This window comes from Triticum urartu, chromosome 1 (assembly GCF_003073215.2).
Source record: "Triticum urartu cultivar G1812 chromosome 1, Tu2.1, whole genome shotgun sequence".
Classification (NCBI taxonomy): domain Eukaryota; kingdom Viridiplantae; phylum Streptophyta; class Magnoliopsida; order Poales; family Poaceae; genus Triticum; species Triticum urartu.
The window spans coordinates 37286949-37309026 of record NC_053022.1 but is presented as its reverse complement, the minus strand read 5'-3'; the positions used below and the strand labels follow the sequence as shown (position 1 = coordinate 37309026).

The 22078-nt window shown below is 41.0% G+C and overlaps 3 protein-coding genes across 3 annotated transcripts; all 3 read left to right on the top strand.

The window, feature by feature from the left end:
- The first annotated feature begins 5285 nt into the window (after positions 1 to 5285).
- Positions 5286 to 6053, top strand: LOC125549151 (putative germin-like protein 2-1). Its single transcript, XM_048712656.1, has 2 exons — positions 5286 to 5397; positions 5518 to 6053. Exons 1-2 carry the CDS (start codon positions 5286 to 5288, stop codon positions 6051 to 6053), a joined length of 648 nt encoding a protein of 215 aa, XP_048568613.1.
- A 9297-nt stretch (positions 6054 to 15350) lies between these two features.
- LOC125549049 (putative germin-like protein 2-1) lies at positions 15351 to 16464 on the top strand. The gene is made up of 2 exons (XM_048712573.1): positions 15351 to 15533; positions 15633 to 16464. Exons 1-2 carry the CDS (start codon positions 15422 to 15424, stop codon positions 16166 to 16168), a joined length of 648 nt encoding a protein of 215 aa, XP_048568530.1. The 5' UTR covers positions 15351 to 15421; the 3' UTR covers positions 16169 to 16464.
- A 4417-nt stretch (positions 16465 to 20881) lies between these two features.
- LOC125548947 (putative germin-like protein 2-1) lies at positions 20882 to 21823 on the top strand. The gene is made up of 2 exons (XM_048712485.1): positions 20882 to 21061; positions 21176 to 21823. Exons 1-2 carry the CDS (start codon positions 20950 to 20952, stop codon positions 21709 to 21711), a joined length of 648 nt encoding a protein of 215 aa, XP_048568442.1. The 5' UTR covers positions 20882 to 20949; the 3' UTR covers positions 21712 to 21823.
- Positions 21824 to 22078: the final 255 nt, after the last annotated feature.

Below are 22078 nucleotides of genomic sequence, written 5' to 3'. Positions count from 1 at the left end.
AGGGGGAGAGGGCATATGAAGAAGGAAGGGTCCTTTCACCCTTGCTTCCGACGGTGCCAGAACCACATTGGGGGCACCACCATCACCGCCGTCGCCTCTATTGCAGTCCACGCCATTCATTACCAAACCATTCCGATCCCTTACTAAGGCATGGTGTTTGATGCAATGAATTATCAGCCTATGATCTTTGTGCTATTTCTACCATGTTTGGCCAATTTCCCTTGTTCTTATGGTGTTGGTGATCTAGTATGGTTCATATGAATTGTATGTATTGATATGATAATGTCATTTGTGCTAGCGCATGGGTGTACACATACATTAGATCAAGACTCTAGGCTTTTAAGGAATATTTTAATCGTCGAAAAAAATACGCCGAAGCTTAACTTCCCAAGGAGAACACTACTACCAAGGAGAGCAGGAGGTAAGCCACGTGGGCGTGGAATTCATGTGAAATGTATTATCTATATGCTTTTTTATTAAAATATAAGACATGTATCAAAATTTTCAAATATATAAGATTGGAATGAAAAAAAATGTCTGTGAATTTGCCGCCAGGAAAAATGGAGTACCCATTGGCGATAGACACACTGCACATTGGTTTTCAGACTTGCTTGTCTTTGAAGTCACCCACAACATTGTAAAATTTGCAGTGATGTGGTATAGTATTAACCATCTACGGTGGAGTTTTTTGCAGCAGAGCGATAGCCTAGTCTGTAGGTAGGGGTTCTTATCTCTAGCAGTACAACATGCCTATCTTTTCGAAGCCGCCCCTTGTCTATTGGTGAACAACCAACTATATACCATGCAACATGAATCAAAGCACATAATATTAAGTATTACCATACTATGGAAGGTCAATGACCGATGCCAATTATTCTTACAAGAAACACCTAACATTCAACACCACCTATTTCAACCTGAAATCTTACTATTGTAGAAGGTGACATTTTAGATCCATTTCCCTTCAATGCCATCCATCATGAAACAAAAATAATAGGCATCTACCTCCGGTTGCAGCAATACCTCTGGCTCCACACTTTGACAGAGTATGATATGAGCTGAGATTTATCTCGCTTAATACAGAGATAACACCACATTTACCAAAAATTATGGGCGGCATATTCCCAAGCTTCGTTCCCCGACTGAAAATTCATTTTTAGACAATGTAGATCATTAGTGCTTAGATCGCGATATACTCTACAAATTATTTCAGCTAAAGATTCTCAAACTGGAATCCCAAGTAAAATACTTGGAGCACGAACTTACAGGGAATCCTATATCACTAGCATGTTGAGGAAATTGCATGAACCAATTTCGTGATCTTTCTTAAGTTTGAACTCAACAGATCTTAAGGGTTTGATACAGATTTTATAATGATTCAAAATTCTACTTCAGATAAAGAAAATAAGAAACAATGTAAGGTATCTTTCTACTGTATCCTCCAACTACTAGCTAGTAGAAGAAAGAAAGGGAGAAAGAAACAAACAAACAAACAAACAAATAAAGAATATTCGCAAAAAAAAGGAGAAAGAAAGAATATAAATGGCCAATGGAATTGTTATATACTGGTTTGTTCCTAAAACTTAGGGACATGAAAATCTTGATAAAAACAGGAGCTTGAACAAATTTACAGAAGACGTGCGCCTGCCATTTGGCAGAGCGTTGTGATTCTGACAGTAGGAGAACGAATCATAGCATAGAGAGACCGGTCCAAGCTTTTTATATCTAGACTTAGGTATGCAGGTTAGGGACAAATCAATCGGCCATCTGATTCAGATTAGTCTTAGCTAATCAACCTGAGGACGAAAAAATATATTTTTAAAGCTTTTCGGGGGGTGCTGTACGCATGGGAGCACTCATAATAATAGGTTGAAGCCAATTCCATCTGGTGAGACAAGAGAGATAGTACAAATACGAGCATGACTTGTTCAAACCGCATACAATATAGACGGGAGTGGGATCAATTAGTTAGCCGTCGCAAGAAAGCCTACCACCTGCTAGGTACACGCTTTAGACTTGTTCCTGGTTACTCCCTTATTATAAACTAGCAAAAGAGCCCGTGCGTTGCAACGGGGGAGAAAACATAATACACGCTCTTAACTCAACAACCATCACCCAAGACCACAATAGGTCCATCTCCTTTATTTTTGCGAGGCATCATATTTGTGTTGCCGCTTATCCTCCTTCTCACCCTCGCCGGCGATGGCCTCGGTGTTCACACAAAACAACAAAAAACGTGTGTTGAATATGGTTAATCCTAAGGCGTCTTCTCTCCCTCTCTCCTCCCTCTCTCTCGCTCACTTTCTCTCACTCTCGCGATGAGAAATCTATTGTTTTCCCCTGCGACATTTTTCAGAGGTATGCATGTGTAGTTATCAATATTTTCTTTTCCATATATGGTTATAGTGGAGTGTTTATATGCAATCTGGATCGCCGCCGGCATGAAAAAAAAACGAATCTTGCGCTATAAATTATAAGTTTGCTTCCATAACAATAACAATATTTTAAAATATTTAACAGGTAAAATTAACATCATATTTAGATTCCACACATTTTTCTAATAAAATTTCATATATAATATGTTAAAATCGAAGTTACGGTTTAAAAGATACAGATAATTTAGAAAATCATTTTGTTTGGCTCAAATATATTCCAAAATAATATTTTAAAATACTTAACGGGTAAAAATAATCTCATATTCATATTCTACATATTTTTTTAATCAAATTTCATATATAACATGTTCAAATCGGAGTTACGGTTTAAAAGATATGGATGATTTTTTAAAACATTTGTTTGACTTAAATATGATCCGTGCATGAATTACCTAAAACATCAGGGGGTTTCGAAAAATATAAAATAACGGTTCGGGTGTGACTTAAATCCGGACGGCGGGTTGATTTCAAGAAAATACAGGGACTTTTGTGTAAAATAGGAAAATAACGATTCGTTTTAACTTAAAACAGGACTGCGGTTTGAATTCTTTGAAATAGAGGGACTTCTCTAAAAAATGCCATGACGGACGAAAAAACTCAATTTGCTTTATTATTAGGTAAAGACTAGCAAAAGAGCTCGTGCGTTGTAACGGGAGAGAAAACATAACACACGCTCTTAACTCAACAACCATTACTCAAGACCACAATAGGTGCATCTCCTTTATTTTTGCGAGACATCATATTTGTGTTGCCGCTTATCCCCTTTCTCACCCTCGCCGGCGATGGCCTCGGTGTTCACACAAAATAACAAAAAAACGTGTGTTGAATATGGTTAATCCTAAGGCGTCTCTCTCTCCCTCTCTCCTCCCTCTCCCTCTCTTTCTCTCACTCTCGCGATGAGAAATCTGTTGTTTTCCCCTGTGACATTTTTCAGATGTATGCATGTGTAGTTATCGATGTTTTCTTTTCCGTATATGGTTATAACGGGGTGTTTATTTGCAATCGGATCGCCGCCGGTATGAAAAAATGAATCTTGCGTTATAAATTATAAGTTTGCTTCCATAACAATAACAATATTTTAAAATATTTAACAGGTAAAATTAACATCATATTTAGATTCCACACATTTTTCTAATAAAATTTCATATATAATATGTTAAAATTGAAGTTACGGTTTAAAAGATACAGATAATTTAGAAAATCATTTGGTTTGACTCAAATATATTCCAAAATAATAATTTAAAATACTTAACGGGTAAAAATAATCTCATATTCATATTCTACATATTTTTCTAATCAAACTTCATATATAACATGTTTAAATCGGAGTTATGGTTTAAAAGATATGGATGATTTTAAAAAGCATTTGTTTGACTTAAATATGATCTGCGGATGAATTACCTAAAACATCAGGGGGTTTTCAAAAAATGTTACATAACGGTTCGGGTGTGACTTAAATCCGGACGGCGGGTTGATTTCAAAAAAATACAGGGACTTTTGTGTAAAATACGAAAATAACGATTCGTTTTAACTTCAAACAGGACTGCGGGTTGAATTCTTTAAAATAGAGGGACTTTTCTGAAAAATGCCATGACGGATGAAAGAAACTCAATTTGCTTTATTATTAGGTAAAGACTAGCAAAAGAGCCCGTGCGTTGCAACGGGAGAGAAAACATAACACACGCTATTAACTCAACAACCATCACTCAAGACCACAATAGGTCCATCTCCTTTATTTTTGCGAGGCATCATATTTGTGTTGCCGCTTATCCTCGTTCTCACCCTCGCCGGCGATGGCCTCGGTGTTCACACAAAACAATAAAAAACGTGTGTTGAATATGGTTAATCCTAAGGCGTCTCTCTCTCTCTCCTCCCTCTCCCTCTCTCTTTCTCTCGCTCGCTTTCTCTCACTCTCGCGATGAGAAATCTGTTGTTTTCCACTGCGACATTTTTCAGAGGTATGCATGTGTAGTTATCGATGTTTTCTTTTTCGTATATCGTTATAGTGGGGTGTTTATTTACAATCCGGATCGCCGCTGGTATGAAAAAAAAACGAATCTTGCGCTATAAATTATAAGTTTGCTTCCATAACAATATTTGAAAAATATTTAACAGGTAAAATTAACATCATATTTATATTCCACACATTTTTCTAATAAAATTTCATATATAATATGTTAAAATTGAATTATAGTTTAAAAGATACAGATAATTTAGAAAATCATTTGGTTTGACTCAAATATATTCCAAAATAATATTTAAAAATACTTTACAGGTAAAAATAATCTCATATTCATATTCTACATATTTTCTAATCAAATTTCATATATAACATGTTCAAATCGGAGTTACGGTTTAAAAGATACGGATGATTTTAAAAAGCATTTGTTTGACTTAAATATGATCCGCAGATGAATTATCTAAAACATCATGGGGTTTTTCGAAAAATGTAAAATAACGGTTCATGTGTGACTTAAATCCGGACGACGGGTTGATTTCAAGAAAAGACAAGAATTTTTGTGTAAAATACGAAAATAACGATTCGTTTTAACTTAAAACAGCACTGCGGGTTGAATTATCTGAAATAGAGGGACTTTTCTGAAAAATGCCATGACGGACGAAAGAAACTCAATTTGCTTTATTATTAGGTAAAGATTAGGTAAAGATTAGATAGATTTTCTTCATAGCCACATGCGTTAACGTTCCAACAGAAAAGCCACCTCTCCCATGCTTATATAACCCGGTCTCCAACTCTTCGAAGGCACAAGCAGTACACAGCACAATAACTCGTTCTCTCTCTACTTGATCAAACACATACCTGATTTTGGGAGAATCAACATTGGTATCCAAATGGCAGCACAGTTCTTCCTCCTTGCCCTATTCGCTCTGTCCACTTGTCGTGCTCTTGCCTCCGACCCAGGCCAACTCCAGGATTTCTGTGTCGCCGACAGAACATCCCAAGGTACGTATAACCAAACACGCAACATTAGCATGCATGCATGCCTGCCGTGATATGTTCAAGCTACTTATTGGTGCCAATGTGTATTTGCTAACTCTTGAAAATCTGTATATGTATGTGCAGTTTTCATCAATGGATTTGCATGCAAAGACCCGAAGACTGCCATGGTAGAAGACTTCTACTTCTCTGGCCTTCACATGGCCGGGAACACGAGCAACAAGCAAGGCTCCGCTGTGGCCGCAGTTAATGTTGCACAGATTGCTGGCTTGAACACTTTGGGCATCTCCCTGGCCCGTGTTGATTATGCACCCTATGGTCAAAATCCACTCCACATCCATCCCCACGCAACCGAAATCCTGACGGTGCTGGAAGGCTCGCTCTATGTTGGTTTTGTCACCTCCAACCCCGAGAACAAGTTGTTCTCGAAAGTTCTGAACAAAGGAGACGTGTTTGTGTTTCCGCAAGGTCTTATTCACTTTCAGTTCAACATTGGAGCCAACAAAGCGATAGCCATTACGGCGCTGAGCAGCAAGAACCCTGGAGTAATCACCATAGCCAATGCAGCGTTTGGATCCAAGCCATCCATCTCAGATGATATCCTTGCCAAAGCATTCCAGGTGGACAAGAAAATTGTAGACCGTATCCAAGATCAATTCTAGATAGACATACATCTGGTGATTTGCTTATTTGATTCATTTGTTCTTTAACAAAAGATTATTTGGTGTGTTTACTTGGAATGTAATTCTAATGTACGGCTATGCTAATCAAGCTTTCATGGAAGAATAACAACAATGTCCTCACTTGTTCTAATAACTATTTTCTTAGTCATCTCGATTAGAAAAGGGGAACTTGACCCAACTACTACAGGGCAAGTGCCATTATAGTTGTGTTTTTTCTTCATTTAGTTTGAGACGTTATCAATAATTGGTTGTAGCCTGGTGTGGTAAGGACTTGGTGGTATGTTCTTGTCGAGCCGGGTTCAACTCCTATCAGGAGTGAATTATGGTATTTCAGACTTCTTTTTTGAGTCACTATATAAACGTGAAAACTAATGATCATGTATTCCATACTAAACTTACTCAAAAAAATATCTCTGGCTCATATTGCTATGGCCGCTTATTGTCGGGTGATCAAAGACTCATATTGATATGTCTACTTATCATCGAATGATCGAAGTGCACCTGAAATTTCTAACAAGTGTATCAAAGCAAGATAGTTTGGAGGTCATTAATTGATATAGAGGAGCTTCCAACATTGCATGTCGTTCATGGTTGGGAGATCAAAAGTTAGTGCGATCTGAAATTATGTGTTTGGTGAAATTCCAATGGCAGTGTTGTGGTGAAGGTAAATGATGTCATCGGTCATTGTTGCTGAATTCAAAAGGGACTGCTGCGAGGTGACCCATTGTCACCTATTATATTCAACAACGTTGCAGACATGATGGCGGTCCTCATATCTAGGGCCAAGGATGATATTCAAGTTAGTGTCCTGGATCCGCACCTAGTGGATTGCTGTATGTGTATGATGACGCCATTATCTTTATGGAGCATGATCTAGTTAAACTGTTAATATGAAGTTTATTCTTTGCCCCTTCTAGATATCGATTCTTCTGATAATATGCACGAGCATAAATGGAACTATCGGATACCTAAGTAGGACTTAAGCATACCAAAGGATCAGGGCGGACTTAGGATTGAGAACTTTGAAATTAAGAACAATTGTGGCTCAATAAATGGATGCCGAAGATTTTTACTGAGGAAGGCCTTTAGCAAGAGTTGCAAAGAAACAAACATCAACATTCAGTCTAAGACCATGTCTCAAGCCTTAACGAAGCCGTTGGAACTTCCCGTTTGGAAAGGATTGATGCGGGTCAAACTGACTTTCTTTTGGAGAGGATTGTTCCCTATTGGGAATGGACATTCAACAAAAAATTTGGGAGGATGCATGGCTAATTAGTGGTTCACCTCTAACTATTTACTATCCCTCCATATATAAAAGTGTACAACCTGAAGAGGTTTTCGTTGCTTTAGTATAATGAAAAGCTCGTTGAATATCTAGTTTCGTCGGGATTTGACCGAGGGTAAATGGATATTTGCTCCAAATGAATTACACAAGTTAGCATGTTTTTTGAGCCCCATGCATGTGGAATGGTTTGTAGCTAGAAGGCTAGTTTACCTCGATGACAACCAAGGTATCAATCGGCGGAAGCACTGTTCTCCACACCAATCCTCAACCCTGCAACACAATAAAACTCCACTTGTGCCCCCCCCCCCCCCCAAACAATTGTAAAGAAGGTCTAGCTTTGCTAGTTGCAATAAGGAATTAACGTATAATGTGGTTGAAATTATTTTTCTAAGTATATAATAATAAATGGCACAAAATTAAAGTGCATATAAAGTTGTTGGAAAGGTAAAATGGAACAGGGTTCATAGGATCGCCAATAGAACTCTTCCAAAAGCAATGGTGCATGTGAGTGACATAAAGATATACGTGTATAAAATATTACATACTGATGATAGAAAATTTCATATGTGACGAGATGATATTATATAGGCATCATGTCCATGAATCCATGGACCAAATCTGTCATGCACGTATGACTAATACTGAACTCAAACACCAAAATCCATAATGCATCTTCGAGTGTCAAGTAATAAAAAAGAGCATTGATTTGAGTAAGATGGCATACATTCAATCATATTCACCTAATCTTCTAGCTCGTCACCAAGACAAAACATTTATTATCTTTTTATCCTCAGTGGCAATAACATAGTACAAGACTTCTCCTCTTACTATCACCAAGGTAGTTAAATTGCAAGAAGAAACCCAACTAATGCATACCACTCACACTACTGATCATCCCTCTAAACTGAGCAATGAATAACTAACCAATCGAGAGGATAATACATCCGTAAATCAAACATAAGCATCACAAAAAATTGATCATAAAGTAACAACTCATCACATAAGTATAATCACCACTATAATAAATCAAATGGATCACACTCATTTTAGGTAGCTCATTTGAGCATATTAAAGAATTGGGGGGGGGGGGGAGAGAGACATTACATATTGCTAATTCTATGAATCCATAGTTTAGCGGGTTGACTACTCACACATAATCATCGAGCAACGTGGATCAATGGTCATGAATATGGTGATTAATTTACCTTTCGACATAGTATCAGAACATAACATATGAGATAGTCTCTGAATGGGAAGTACTGGTGATGGTAAATTGTGATATATTTACACACGTTCTGTGGATATATTCAATTCTGAGGTGCCAGAGATAGGGACAAGGGGATATTCTGCCCATGTGCTTCAACCCTAGGTCACGTGGGACTCCTGGGCCCCACCGTGACTTCGCTCCTTGGTTGTGGTGCTCTTCCGGTCCAAAAATAATTCTCATATTTTTCTTTTATTTTCTTCGTGAGCTTAGAATATGTGTTTTTATGAAACCAACAACATTGAAAATAGAAAATAGTGTTGGACACTTTATTAGTATATTATTTCAGTTCAATCATAAAATCATGCCAATGTAGTGATATTAAAGCATCAAAGCTATAAAAGTATGGATATGTTTAGGAAGTAACAATGGACTGTGTGGCTTCACCTAGTTCAGCAGTTGATGTCAATAAACTTATTGAACGAACGTGATGTGTTCAACTGGAAGTTGCACTCTTCTGAAGTGTTCATCCTCAAATCCATGTATGTTGAGGGAATCATTCCATTCACCATACATTTGGAAGGTTAAAGTTCGTTTAAACATGATGTTATTCATGTGGTATCTTACCGTGGTGTGATGCAAGTGAAGGATAATATGGTTAAGCGCAGATGTCAGGGCTTCAAGAGTATTGTTTTTGCGACAAGGAGGAATCGATTCCTCATCTTTATATCTCATGGCCATTTTGTAGCTCTTACCTGGCATATGATCCACATAGTTTTTAACCTACCTCCACCATCTAGCATAACCAATATGTTGGGAATTCTCCCGGCTTGGTTCATCCTACAATTAAGGCACATATCTGCATGGGAGTGTGTGCCTTACTTTGGGGAATTTGAAATTGCCATAATGATTGTGTGTTTAACATAACGTAACTTTCAAAAAATGTAGGCTATCTTCCGTGCTACATAATAATCCGTATGTCGTGTTGCACTGTTGCAGTGTGTAGAGGATCACACGCTATGGCCTTTGGGTGCAGCCGTTGGAAGACGGTAGCACAAGATACACTCAACTGGTTTGAAAAGTGATCTAGTAATAGACCATATGTATGAGCCATGTAATCTTGTCATCACCCAGTTGTGTCGAGCCTTTATTTTACTAATTCTGATATTTTGATAACACTTTTTATCAAAGATGGATGTGGGTATCATATGATGCATAGTCCAGGGGTTTAACCCCCTTTTCGAAAGAAAAAGAAACTCTTTTGTGGTGAAGAAAATTATCCCAGAGTTCCCCTTATGGGCTCGTGGTTTCAAGAATCGGTTGACAAGGTTTTCGTCTCCTCATGGCAACAATACTTATCCCGACCTCATGTGCAAACATGCCCATGTAATCTTTGGTGAGTTGCTTGTTTTTAGAAATTGGTTAGCCTTTGAGTAATATATACAGTTGGACCTTAGTTATTTCTCGAAACAAATAGTGTTCTTCAGTATCCTTGTTCCTTTGTGATCCTCCTTCCTTGAAATTTCAGCAAGTTTTTCTTTTTGAGAAAATCCACCAACTTGAACATGTATCTTTGTACTACTATATCGTTAACCACTTGTAGAAGAAAGAGGGAACATAGGTTGGAGGGAGATGTAGTAGGGTGTTGAATGGAGCACTACCCATTTGTATCTACTCTAGATGCTCACATTGACGTCGTTGCTATTGACGATATTTACTCGTACAAGGCCAACTTAGTGGCACTCTTGCATCTTGTTGTCTTGTCTGCCGCATAAAAATGGGTATGTGGGGCAGCTCCAAATCCTCTGTCAACACAGGTGCAAGCGGAGGCGGGTGTGGCACACCACACGAACGAGGTGGAGGACGTGGCAACTCATAGTGGGCATAAAAACCGATGAACCGAACACCGGACCGAAACCGAAACTGGAAAAACCAAATTTTCGGTTTTTGTCATTGGTACAAATAAATTTGGTTTTTACTTCTAATAACCGAATTAGGTTCGGTTTGTTCAGTTTTTATTCCGGTTAGCCGGAAAAAAAAACGAACTTACCGTCGACAGTACGCAGACTGACCTCGAACATCACTAACGATGCTGAGAGCTCCTCGCTGGCGCCTTATGCGCCAGCAAACGAACCCAGCGCGCACGCACCTGGTTATGCGGGCCGCCCAAGAACGAGCAGAAATATACGTAGTCCACGTTCTGAAGATAAAAAACAAACGGCCAAAAAATATTTGTATATAGAGGGACTTGAACCAACGTGCTATTGCTCAGGTACTTATGGCTTCAACCACTGCACCATGATAACATAGATGTGTTATGTACGAAAACAGTTTTATTTGACCCCGAGTTTCTGCGGCAGTTCAAATTATTTGGAAAAGGGGAACGAAAAGTTGAACAAAGAATTCGAAAATTTTAACAAAGAGATCATCGATTTAAAAAAAGGTCGCGGATTTCAAAGAAATGTTCACAAAAAAAATCAAAAAAAGTTCATCATTTTTTAAAAAAGTTCACAGATCCGAAAAAAGTTCATCAGATTTTGAAAAAGGTTCATCGATTTTGAGAGAAAAAAGTTCATGAATTCTCAAAAAGTTCATGGATTTGAAGAAAAATCAATCGATTTTAATAAAAAAGATCACAAATTTGAAAAAAGTTCACAGATTTAAAATAAGTTCATCACTTTTCATAAAAAAGTTCACGGATATGAAAATAGTTCATCGAGTTTGAAAAAAAATTCATCAAATTTGAGAGAAAAGTTCACGGATATGAAAATAGTTCATCGAGTTTGAAAAAAGTTCATCGAATTTGAGAAAAAAGTTCATCGAGTTTGAAAAAAGTTCATCGAATTTGAGAAAAACGTTCATCGAGATTGAAAAAAGTTCATCGAGTTTCAAAAATGTTCATCGAATCCGAGAAATTCATCGATTTTGTGTCGAACCAGGAAGAAAGAAAAAAGGGAAAGGAAAGAAGGAAAACAGAAAATGGAAAAAGGAAAACAGAAAATGGAAAAAGGAAAAATGATAAAAAGGAAGAAAAGAACTAGAAAGGTGCACGTAATAAGATTAGGCTTAGTGGCGTGGTGTATTGTGTAGTTTATGACGAAGCAGCAGGTATCCTGTTCGATTCCTAGTGCACCTGCTTTTCTTTTGCTTTTGCGCTTTCAAAACAGAAATAAAAGGGCCGGCCCATATAGCGACGATGTGAGATCAGGGTGTGCGCCCTGTACGAGCTGGCCTATATTCGGCGCTTAAGGCGCCAAATAGGATTTGGCAACAATGCTCTCCTCCAATTTTCTCGTACCCCAACCAGACTTCGCTCTAAAGTCCACAAAGCTTGGGACCAGTTCTTTTGGGCGGCTTAAAAAATAAGCTGCCTCTCCCTAGCTTAAAAAATAAGCCGCTCTCAAAATTCATGAAGTCTTCTAGATTAGTAATCCCATAACTAGTTCAGAAATCCCAATAAATAAGGGAGGGGGCTTATGACAAAAGCTAGGGAGAAGGCGGCTTATTTTTTAAGCCGCCAAAAGAACTGGCCCTTGATAGCCCACGAGCCCATGCGCGGCGACGTCTCATATATATGTGTGGACCGTGGGCCAACCAACGCATCGAAGCTAGCCGGCGAGCGAGTGTGCGAAGTCCCATGGATATTAGTCCCACCTCGCCTGGCTGAGGAAGTTAGGCACATAATTTTTGCTACATAAGAGGATGCCACTGTCGCCTTCCCAGCGCAACAGGTTAGTTAAGCCAAGTCCAATCGGTATAAACCAAAAACCGCCGCCAATTTAATCGGTTAACCGAAATTTCGGTTAGCTACATCGAGTTGCCATTTTCAGTTTTTAGATTCACTAGCCGAATTTAAGAAAAAACTGAATGGTAGAAACCAAATTTTCGGTTTATACCGAACGCCCACCTATAGTGGCGGCGTGTGCCCCTTCAGCAACACCAATAGACGCGTGTGATTCGGCCGCAATTGAAATGATGCTCAGAGGGCATAATGTACTCAAGACTTGGTCTTGCTACGATGACCGACTACTAGCAAAAATCGATCAGAAGTGCTATGCTTTATGTAATCAGGCTTTAGGCTAACATCTCGCGAGTAGGCCGAACTAGGATAAGAATTCCAATCAAAAAAGAAGTATGAATTGGGCCCAAAATCACTACTTTACTACCTATGTCGCGTGTTGCGCCATGTAGTACGATAGACTTTTTGCGGGAAAAGAGCAGGTTTTGCCCCAACTTGGACCCAGGGAAACCAAAGAAAAGCTAGTTTCACCCTGTTTAGTTAGCGGTGGATGAGCTGATTTCTTTTCACTCCTATTTCAGAGATACAAAACAAAAGTAAATTTCCATTTGTTTAGTACGAGATCGCTTCACACCTCGCGGTGCTTACACCTCTCACCTATCGAAGTTCTGTTCAAAAACCTTGTACGAGAACTTGTATAGAGAAGGATTTCCCGCGGCGCAGCAATTCTTCCATACCAACCGGTATCGCGGACAGGATCAAGTGCACACCACGAGTGGATTAGGTATGAACATTTATTACATTGGTCATTCCGGTTATAAAATCCCTCACTGAAAACTTCATCTACAAAACACATTACATGTTCCTAGTACTTCTTCCATTAAACGCCTCCCCAGTGATAAGAAGGCTTATCTTGAATTTTGCCTCAAATACTTTTTGATCAAGGGTCAGGCAACAAGGAGAATAAGACATCAAGGCAGATGTGAAGGAGCTCACTACCCCTTGATTCCATATAGGGCGTCCAATAAGTGGGCTTTCAGTAACCAAACTAACTTCAAAACAGTAGCACAAACGTAATGGTCATCCATCCTTTTCTATTGGTCAACAAGTGAGGAATAATAAGCTACCCTTTCATGGAGAGCTAGACATCGACCGAGTGCGCGATTCTACAAAAAAGACAAAGAGTCACCAATTACCTTACCCGATGTCTAGTACCGACCCCTCTTGAGCTTGTGTTCTCCGGTGTGTGGGGGGAGGCTTGTATCTCTCTTGGCAGGCATGCATATTATGTCAGTTGTATGGATGATTTTAGCAAGTTTACATTGATCTACGCTAGTGCGGGTCTGATATGAGTCGATGCAGGTATGATCTGAGCTGGTGCGACTTTGGTGCCGGCGCATGTGGGTGGTGCCGCATCGGTCCGTTCTAGCACCTTGATGCAGTTGTGCATCGCTTCTCCACTTGATTTGGTCACATGCGGCTCTTGCCGCTGCGGTGCTAACTGGCTCTGGCAGGCCGTTCGGGTTTGTTGCTGGCACATATGGTGGTGGCACGGTCGGAGCCAGTCCAACACTGGTGGTGGTGTTGTAGTGATTGTGGTGACAGCTGTCGGTTGACCCTCCCTCCTACTAATGTTCCTCATATCCCGGTAGGGTAGTGAACGTTGGTATTGTGGTTGGTCGCGGTTGGGATCTTGTTGGTTTGTTGTTGCCGAGGTTCGGCCCCGTGTGGTGGTGGTTTTTTGCGTCAGTGAGGTCTTGTGTCCAAGGTGATGTTCTGTCTTAATCAGCATGCTCTCAGATTCGACGACCATGGTTTGTTGTTGTCGGTGTGATGCGGGCTGCAACTTGCTCTCAGTTGGCAATGATAGGGCCCCTACCCAAGTGTTAAGTTAGGTGGATGGTCACATGCATATGGGTGAAAGCCTTGTTTTCGATGAGGACGAATGGGCACACCATGACGATGTTGCAGTGACACCATCTTCCTTTGAAATAGTCGTCAATGGTTCGTCCTTTCCACTAGACCATGGTTGGTCGTTTCTTAAGTTTTCGTCGTGGCTATTGGCGTGGCCAGACCATACCCCTATTTTGATGGAAGGAGGAGCGGGGTCGTGGGCGGTTCTAGACGACAGTCTTAGTGATAGACATGGGGTCGATACCGGCGGCGATGACACCCACATGCATCACTTTTCCTTCTTGGAAGCGTCTTCGAAGATCCCGCTCACTTATCTCCATGTAGAGGGCATGTAGGTGGTGGAGGTCAAGATATATCAGGTTGCTATGTCCTTTTGTGTGCTCACAGCTAGGGTTTTAGCTTGATTGTTCCTTAATAATCAAGTAAGCCTTCGTGTGATTTTCGGTCTAGTTTACCATATGAACCGGGCCAAGTCTATATATCGTTATATAAAATCTCAGAGCACCCTACCCTAGTGACAATTTTTCTTGTGAAACACGACTTCGTTAAAAAAAACTTAGGGACATGGGAATCTAAACAAATACAAGAGCTTGAACAAATTTAGTGAGCATGTCCACTGGGCGCCGGCCGTGTGGCAGGCCGGCGGCTGTCGTGGCTCTTGCAGCAAGAGAATCAGAAGGAATCGTAGCATAGAGAGATCGAGCCGAAGCATTTAAAATATGGACTGTAGGCCTAGGTGTGCAGGTTTTTCAGGGGGGCTGTATGCATGGGAGTACTCCCCATGACAATATGTTTGATGGCATCATCGCTAGCTCCATCTGGTGAGACAAGAGAGCTAGTACAAGTATGAACATGACTTGTTCAAACCATGAATATACAACTAGCTAGTACAAGTATGAACATGACTTGTTCAAACCATGAATATACAACTATGATTAGTTGGCCGTTGCAGGCCTGCAACTACCAGGAACACAGTTTCCTCGCTACTCAGGTGGGAATTGGTGAAGACCATTTCCTTGATATCCACATGCGCCCCAACATAACAGACACAAATGCTCTTCCAAGTTCCCTTTCCATATATATACTGGTCTCCTTCAACCCTTCAAAGCATCACAAGTTCACAACTCACAAGAACTAGTCCGCAGCTCTTTTGTCTAATCGACACAAGGCACTTGATCTGGTGAGAATTAACCGTTCGCATCCAAATGGCCTCAGGGTTCATCCTCCTTGCCCTTTTGGCTTTGTCAGCTTCTAGTGCTCTTGCCTCCGACCCAGGCCAGCTCCAGGATTTCTGCGTCGCTGACAGGACATCCCAAGGTACATATATGCATTCCTGTGCTGGAACGTTCGCGCTACTTATTTGTGCCTGCCAATATGTAGTTGTTAACTGTTCAAAATCTTGATATGTATGTGCAGTTTTTGTCAATGGATTTGCATGCAAAGACCCAAAGACTGCCTTGGTAGAAGATTTCTTTTTCTCTGGCCTTCACATGGCCGGGAACACGAGCAACAAGCAAGGTTCCGCGGTTACCGCAGTTAATGTGGCGCAAATTGCTGGGCTGAACACTTTGGGCATCTCCCTGGCTCGTGTCGATTATGCACCCTACGGTCAAAACCCACCGCATATCCACCCCCGTGCAACCGAGATTCTGACCGTGCTGGAAGGCTCGCTCTATGTTGGTTTCATCACCTCAAACCCTGAAAACAAGTTGTTCTCAAAAGTTCTTAACAAAGGGGATGTGTTTGTGTTTCCACAAGGGATGATTCACTTTCAGTTCAACTACGGAACCAACAAGGCGATAGCCATTGCAGCGCTGAGCAGCAAAAATCCTGGAGTGATCACCATAGCCAATACAGTGTTTGGATCGAATCCATCCATCTCAGGTGATATACTTGCCAAAGCCTTCCAGGTGGACAAGAAGATGGTAGACCATATTCAAGCTCAGTTCTAGGAATACGCCACATGATTTGTTTATTTGATTCATTAATTTTTTTATTTGATTGAAGATTGTAATCATTGAAAAAAATAGCGCGCTATAGCGTCGCTAATAGCACGTTATAGCGTATTGAGAATTGCCTCGTTAAATATATCGGTGTATAATGTCTCGCTAATAGCACGCTATAGCGCGATATAGCACGCTAATAGCATATTTTGAGGTCGGCACTATTTTGCTGTAGCGCGCTATTTTTTTCGTTGATTGTAATACATGTTTCTTTACAATGTAATACCATTATATGGCTATGCTAATTCGGCATTTATGGAAGAAAAACAATCATGTTCTCAGTTGTTTCAATTATTATTTTCTTTGTCGTCTCCGGTAGCAAAGGTGAACTATATTACATGGTTATTAGTTGACCCCATTGCAATCCTCCAAGTTTCATTATAGTTGCATGTTTCCTCTAGTCACTTTGTAAATTTAAAAGAGAAATGATTGTGGGTTCAGTATATGATCAAACATTTTATCTAACCAACTAATAATCATCATGATGAGTTTAGGACAAGGCATGGACAATGCCTAGCAGGAGCGGAGCTTCGTTGGGGCAAAACTTGGACATAGCCCGCCGAGTTTTTTTGTCATTTTAATAAAACTTATGCTTCGGAGGTCAGTTAACTAAGCAAAGCTAATTTCGCTACTCGATCGATCCAACGCGTCCAAGCCAGTCGCAGGGGGCAACGTTGCAGCAAGCAGCGGCCAGCCGGTGACCTAGGCAATTGCTTGATATTTTTTTTCACACAACTGTTATTTACATTCTACAAATTGCGCCAGGGAGCCAAGTTTTTGTGTTTTCTTTGAGCTGGCCTGCCCAGTTTTGTCTTCGAAGCTCCGCCACTGATTGCCTAGTGTTCACCATGGTTTATTCAAAACTTATCCATACCATTTTTTATTGTATCATCCCATCCAATAATTGTCTTTAAAACCATTTTTTAAATCAAACCAAAGATGGCTAAGTGTGGCTAATTAATTAAGAAAAGCGTGGCTAATTAACCAAGCCCATCCTTGATCTATATCTACTTGAATAATGTTATAATGGGTAGAGATTGTATACTAAATAGTTGATCTCTTAACATGTAAACATGTCACCTCAACATGTAACCATTCATGCGAAAAATTTCAACCCTTTCTATTATACTATGCTATTTATATTCTTCTTTTTTTGCAACCACTAGTAGAATAACGGCCTTTAGTCCCGGTTCATAAGGGCCTTTAGTCCCGGTTTCTGAACCGGGACTAAAGGGTCGTTAGTAAAGCCTCCCCCCTTTAGTCTCGGTTCTTACACCAACCGGGACTAAAGGGCCTCCACGTGGCCCCTGTCTGGAGGTCCACCTTTAGTCCCGGTTGGTAACACCAACCGGGACTAAAGGAAATTTTATGAATTTTGTTTTAAATTTTTCTGAAAAAAATTGAATTTTTTTTTGAAATTTTTTCCCGATTTTCAAATTTCTGAATTATTTTAACCTCTAATCTCTAATCACCCTCATCACTGCTCAATTTAACCTCTAATCTCTAATTACCCCTCATCATTCCAAATCATCTAACTTTTCGGACGGTCACCCATCCTCTCACCACTCCAGCCTGAGCATGCTTAACTTCTGGGTTCTATTCCCCCTCGTTTCCAAGTCTGCACTTGTTGTTTTCCTGCACAAGATGTCAATCGTATTAACCCTTAGGAGTTTTAGCTTGAGCATGAAGTCACATGTTTCACTGTTTGAGTTTGAAACTATTATTCTAAAAAACAATAATTATTTAGTAACACTAATATTTCTTGAATAAGTAGTTTGACCATAATTTGACCACAGTTTGACCAGAGTTTGACCAGATTTGACCAAAATTCAAAAAAAATGAAATAATTATTTAGTAACACTAATATTCTTAAATAATTATTTAGTAACACTAATATTCCTTAAATAAGTAGTTTGACCATAGTTTGACCCTGTTTGACCACAGTTTGACCAGATTTGACCAAAATTCAAAAAAATTGAAATAATTATTTAGTAACACTAATATTATTGAATAATTATTTAGTAACACTAATACTTTTTGAATAAGTAGTTTGACCAGATTTAACCAAAATTCAAAAAAACTAAAATTTGAGCATATCTTTTTTTCCTTTTGGAATTTGAGGATTCTAAAAATTCGGGGGGGGGGGGGGGGGGGGGGGTAGAGTTTGAAAATGGGACCTTTAGTACCGGTTTGAGACACGAACCGGTACTAAAGGGCATTGCACCTTTTAGTACCGGTTCGTGTCCCAAACCGGAACTAAAGGTCTAATCTGTAGTCCCGGTTTGAGATACGAACCGGGACTAAAGGGCATCACACCCTTTAGTCCCGGTTCGTGTCTCAAACCGGGACTAAAGGTCTCATTTGAACCGGGACTAATGCCTTTAGCGTACGAACCGGGACCAATGCTCACATTAGTCCCGGTTCGTGAATGAACCCGCACTAATGGGCTTATCTGGTCCGAACGAAAACCCTGTTTTCTACTAGTGAACTATACAATAATCATTTTTAAAGAAATTATGTGTTTCTAGTTTTAGTTACCATATTATTAATTCAAAAAGTCATGTTTCATACAACAAAATTATATGGAATATACTGCAACCAACTTCTACAACAATGCATGAGGTATCATCTAGTCCTATACTGTTCCCTCGCCCAACACTAACACAAAGCCCGTCCGGTGGGAAACTGCCTTCAGCCCTGGGACGCTATAAGAGGCTATCCAAAAATGCATTCCAAAACTATGAGGGGAGGTACCCTTGACTATCATCGTCTCTTCACTTCATTTTTAACGAGGGTCCTTTGAGGTACCTTGACTTTGTGCATAGAGCTAAGTACGGTATCGAGGTGTGCTATTGAGATGTTTCCCTGTCGATACTTGGGGCTGCCCCTCAGCTTGCGGAAGCTGACCACGTACAAACTGCCCTCGTGGACATCGGTTTGCGGTGGGCGGGTGGACTTGGGATCCTAGATTTGCATTGGATGAATCTTGCACTACAAGCTAGGTGGCCATGGCTCCAGAGAACGGACGATTCGAGATCTGAGGTGGCCGGACCTGGCGCCGAACTTGTATGCGCGCATCCCCGGTCGGATTAGGAGCTCGAGGACGGTGTTGCAGGCACTGGACGTGGGCCCCGACATTGACGAGCCCATCTTGAGGGAGTTCTTGGGCCTATGGGCAAGCACTGTAGCATTTTCAGCTAGTACCGACAACGCGAGACACTATCAGATGGGCACGGGAGGAGAATGGCTCCTTCTCAGCGGCGTACGGGCCAAGTTCTAGGGCCTGGTGGGCGCGCCATATGCTGATATAGCCTGGAAATCCAAGGCCCCCTTGCAATGTTGATTCTTCATTTGGATGGCCGCCCGGAACCGGTGTTGGACTTCTGATCGGCTGGCTAGACAAGGCCTCCCGCATCAGTCGGCATGCCCCTTCTGTGATCAAGGCGACGCGACGATAAACCACATTCTCCATACCTGCATGCTAGCGAGATCGGTATGGTTTGCCGTGCTCTCGGCCTTGGGCAAATTAGAGTGGGCGCCTTCCTAGGACGCCTAGCTTGTCTGAGTGGTGCACCTCATGCACGGCACCGAATCCGCGACGAAGAGACATGAACACACTCCTAGCTTTGTTCTTGTGGGAGCTATGAAAGCACATGAATGTGGTTTGTGTTTGATGGGGCCTCCCCCTCGGCCGCATCAGTTGTATCCTGAATTGAGACCGAGGGTAGAGCGTGGAAGCTAGTAGGAATGTTCAAGGACGATCACTCGAACTTCCAGGCTATGCTTGGTGGGTGGAATAGGGTGAGTAGTTGACTCTTATGTATGGCCTTTTTTGGCTGAATGGTGGAGTAGTGTTGTAACTATGTGTAAAACCCTTTGGGGTGGACGGGGCTCTTTTCCACACCTCTCTTTTTAATGCATGATACGCACGCTCGTGCGTATTCTAGAAAAGAAGTACGGCATCGAGGTACGTAGATCTTCCGGTGTTCTCACACATTTTAACCTACTCCAATGCAGGCCTCTCTAAACGCTTTCCATAACAAGGTAATAATTTGGTCACTCATATTAGGCAAGGTTGCCACGACACTTAAGGTCACTCATGTCTTGGCTCCACACTTGGTCACTCCATCAGGTTTTCTAGGTATCTTTCTACTGTAGTATCTTCGAAGTGCTACTTGAAGAAAGAAAGAAAGAAGTTTGGACCAAGATGCAGCAGAGTGGTGCATACAAGATGCGTCCGTGTTGGCCTGCTCCTGCACGGAGGTATTTTCTGTTACTGTTTTGTTACTGTTACAGCTGTGTTTACAAGGTAGCCCTTTAATAATGTTTTAAGCCTTTAGGTTGATGGCAGGATCGCCAAGTTCCATCTGGTCCAAGTGTGGAGCCAAGACACAAGACAAGAGAGCCAGTACAAGTACGAATATGACTTGTTCAAACCATGCATGCAGACAAATTAAAATACTGATTGGGATCTATTAGTTGGCCGTCACTGGAAGGCCGGCCAGGAACACGCTTTAGACTTGGAATTAGACAGCTACTAGTGAAGACCATTTCCTTCTTATCCACAGGCGCTCCACAAAACAAACACAAAAGATTTTCCTCCATGTCCCTATATATACCGGTCTCCTTTCAACCCTTACAAGCATCACTGTGCAACACGAGCACAATCACTTCTTCTCTACCTGATCAAACACACACTTGATTTAGCGAGAATCAACGTTTGCATCCAAATGGCTTCAAAGTTCTTCCTCCTTGCTCTTTTGGCTTTGTCAGCTTCTCATGCTCTTGCCTCGGACCCGGGCCAGCTCCAGGATTTTTGTGTCGCTGACAAGACATCTCAAGGTATGTATAATTACACATGCATACGTGCAGTGAAATGTTCCTAGTTACTTATTAGTGCCAAACTGCCAATCCATAGTTATTAATTGCTCGAAATCTATATATGTATATGTGCAGTTTTTGTCAATGGATTCGCATGCAAAGACCCAATGACCGCAGTGGTAGAGGACTTCTACTTCTCTGGCCTCCACATGGTCGGGAACACGAGCAACAAGCAAGGCTCCATTGTGACTGCAGTTAACGTGGCACAGATTGCCGGGTTGAACACTTTGGGTGTCTCATTGGCGCGTGTTGATTATGCACCTTATGGTCAAAACCCACCGCACCTTCACCCTCGTGCAACCGAGATCCTGACAGTGTTGGAAGGCTCACTATATGTTGGTTTCGTGACTTCGAACCCCGAGAACAAGTTGTTCTCAAAAGTGTTGAACAAAGGGGACGTGTTTGTGTTTCCGCAAGGGCTGATTCACTTTCAGTTCAACATTGAAAACAACGAAGCGATAGCCATTGCGGCGCTGAGCAGCAAGAACCCTGGTGTGATCACCATAGCCAATGCGGTTTTCGGATCCAAGCAAACCATCTCAGATGATATCCTGGCCAAAGCCTTCCAGGTGGACAAGAACATTGTAGACCATATCCAAGCTCAGTTCTAGATCGACATGCACACCTAGTGGTTTGATTCATTTGTCCTTACCAAAACAGTTATTATGCAAGTTTCTTTATGATGCAATTCTACTGTGTGGTTACGTTAATCAAGTTTATAGAAAAGGAATTTTATTCTCTTTTGTGCTGGATATTATTTCGTTGGTCATCTCAATTGGTAAAAGCAAACTGCCTAATAAGTTGTGTGGGCTAACTTAACTGGCAAGTGGCATTACGGTTGTGTGTTCCTTCGCTTTTGTTCAAGTCACTTTGTAAACATAGAAAGGAAGTGCCCATGTGCTCAATCTATTCTTCCTCGAGAATTCAAGTCACTTTGTAAACATAAAATCGAAGGGCTCAAGTGTTAAAGCTATTCTT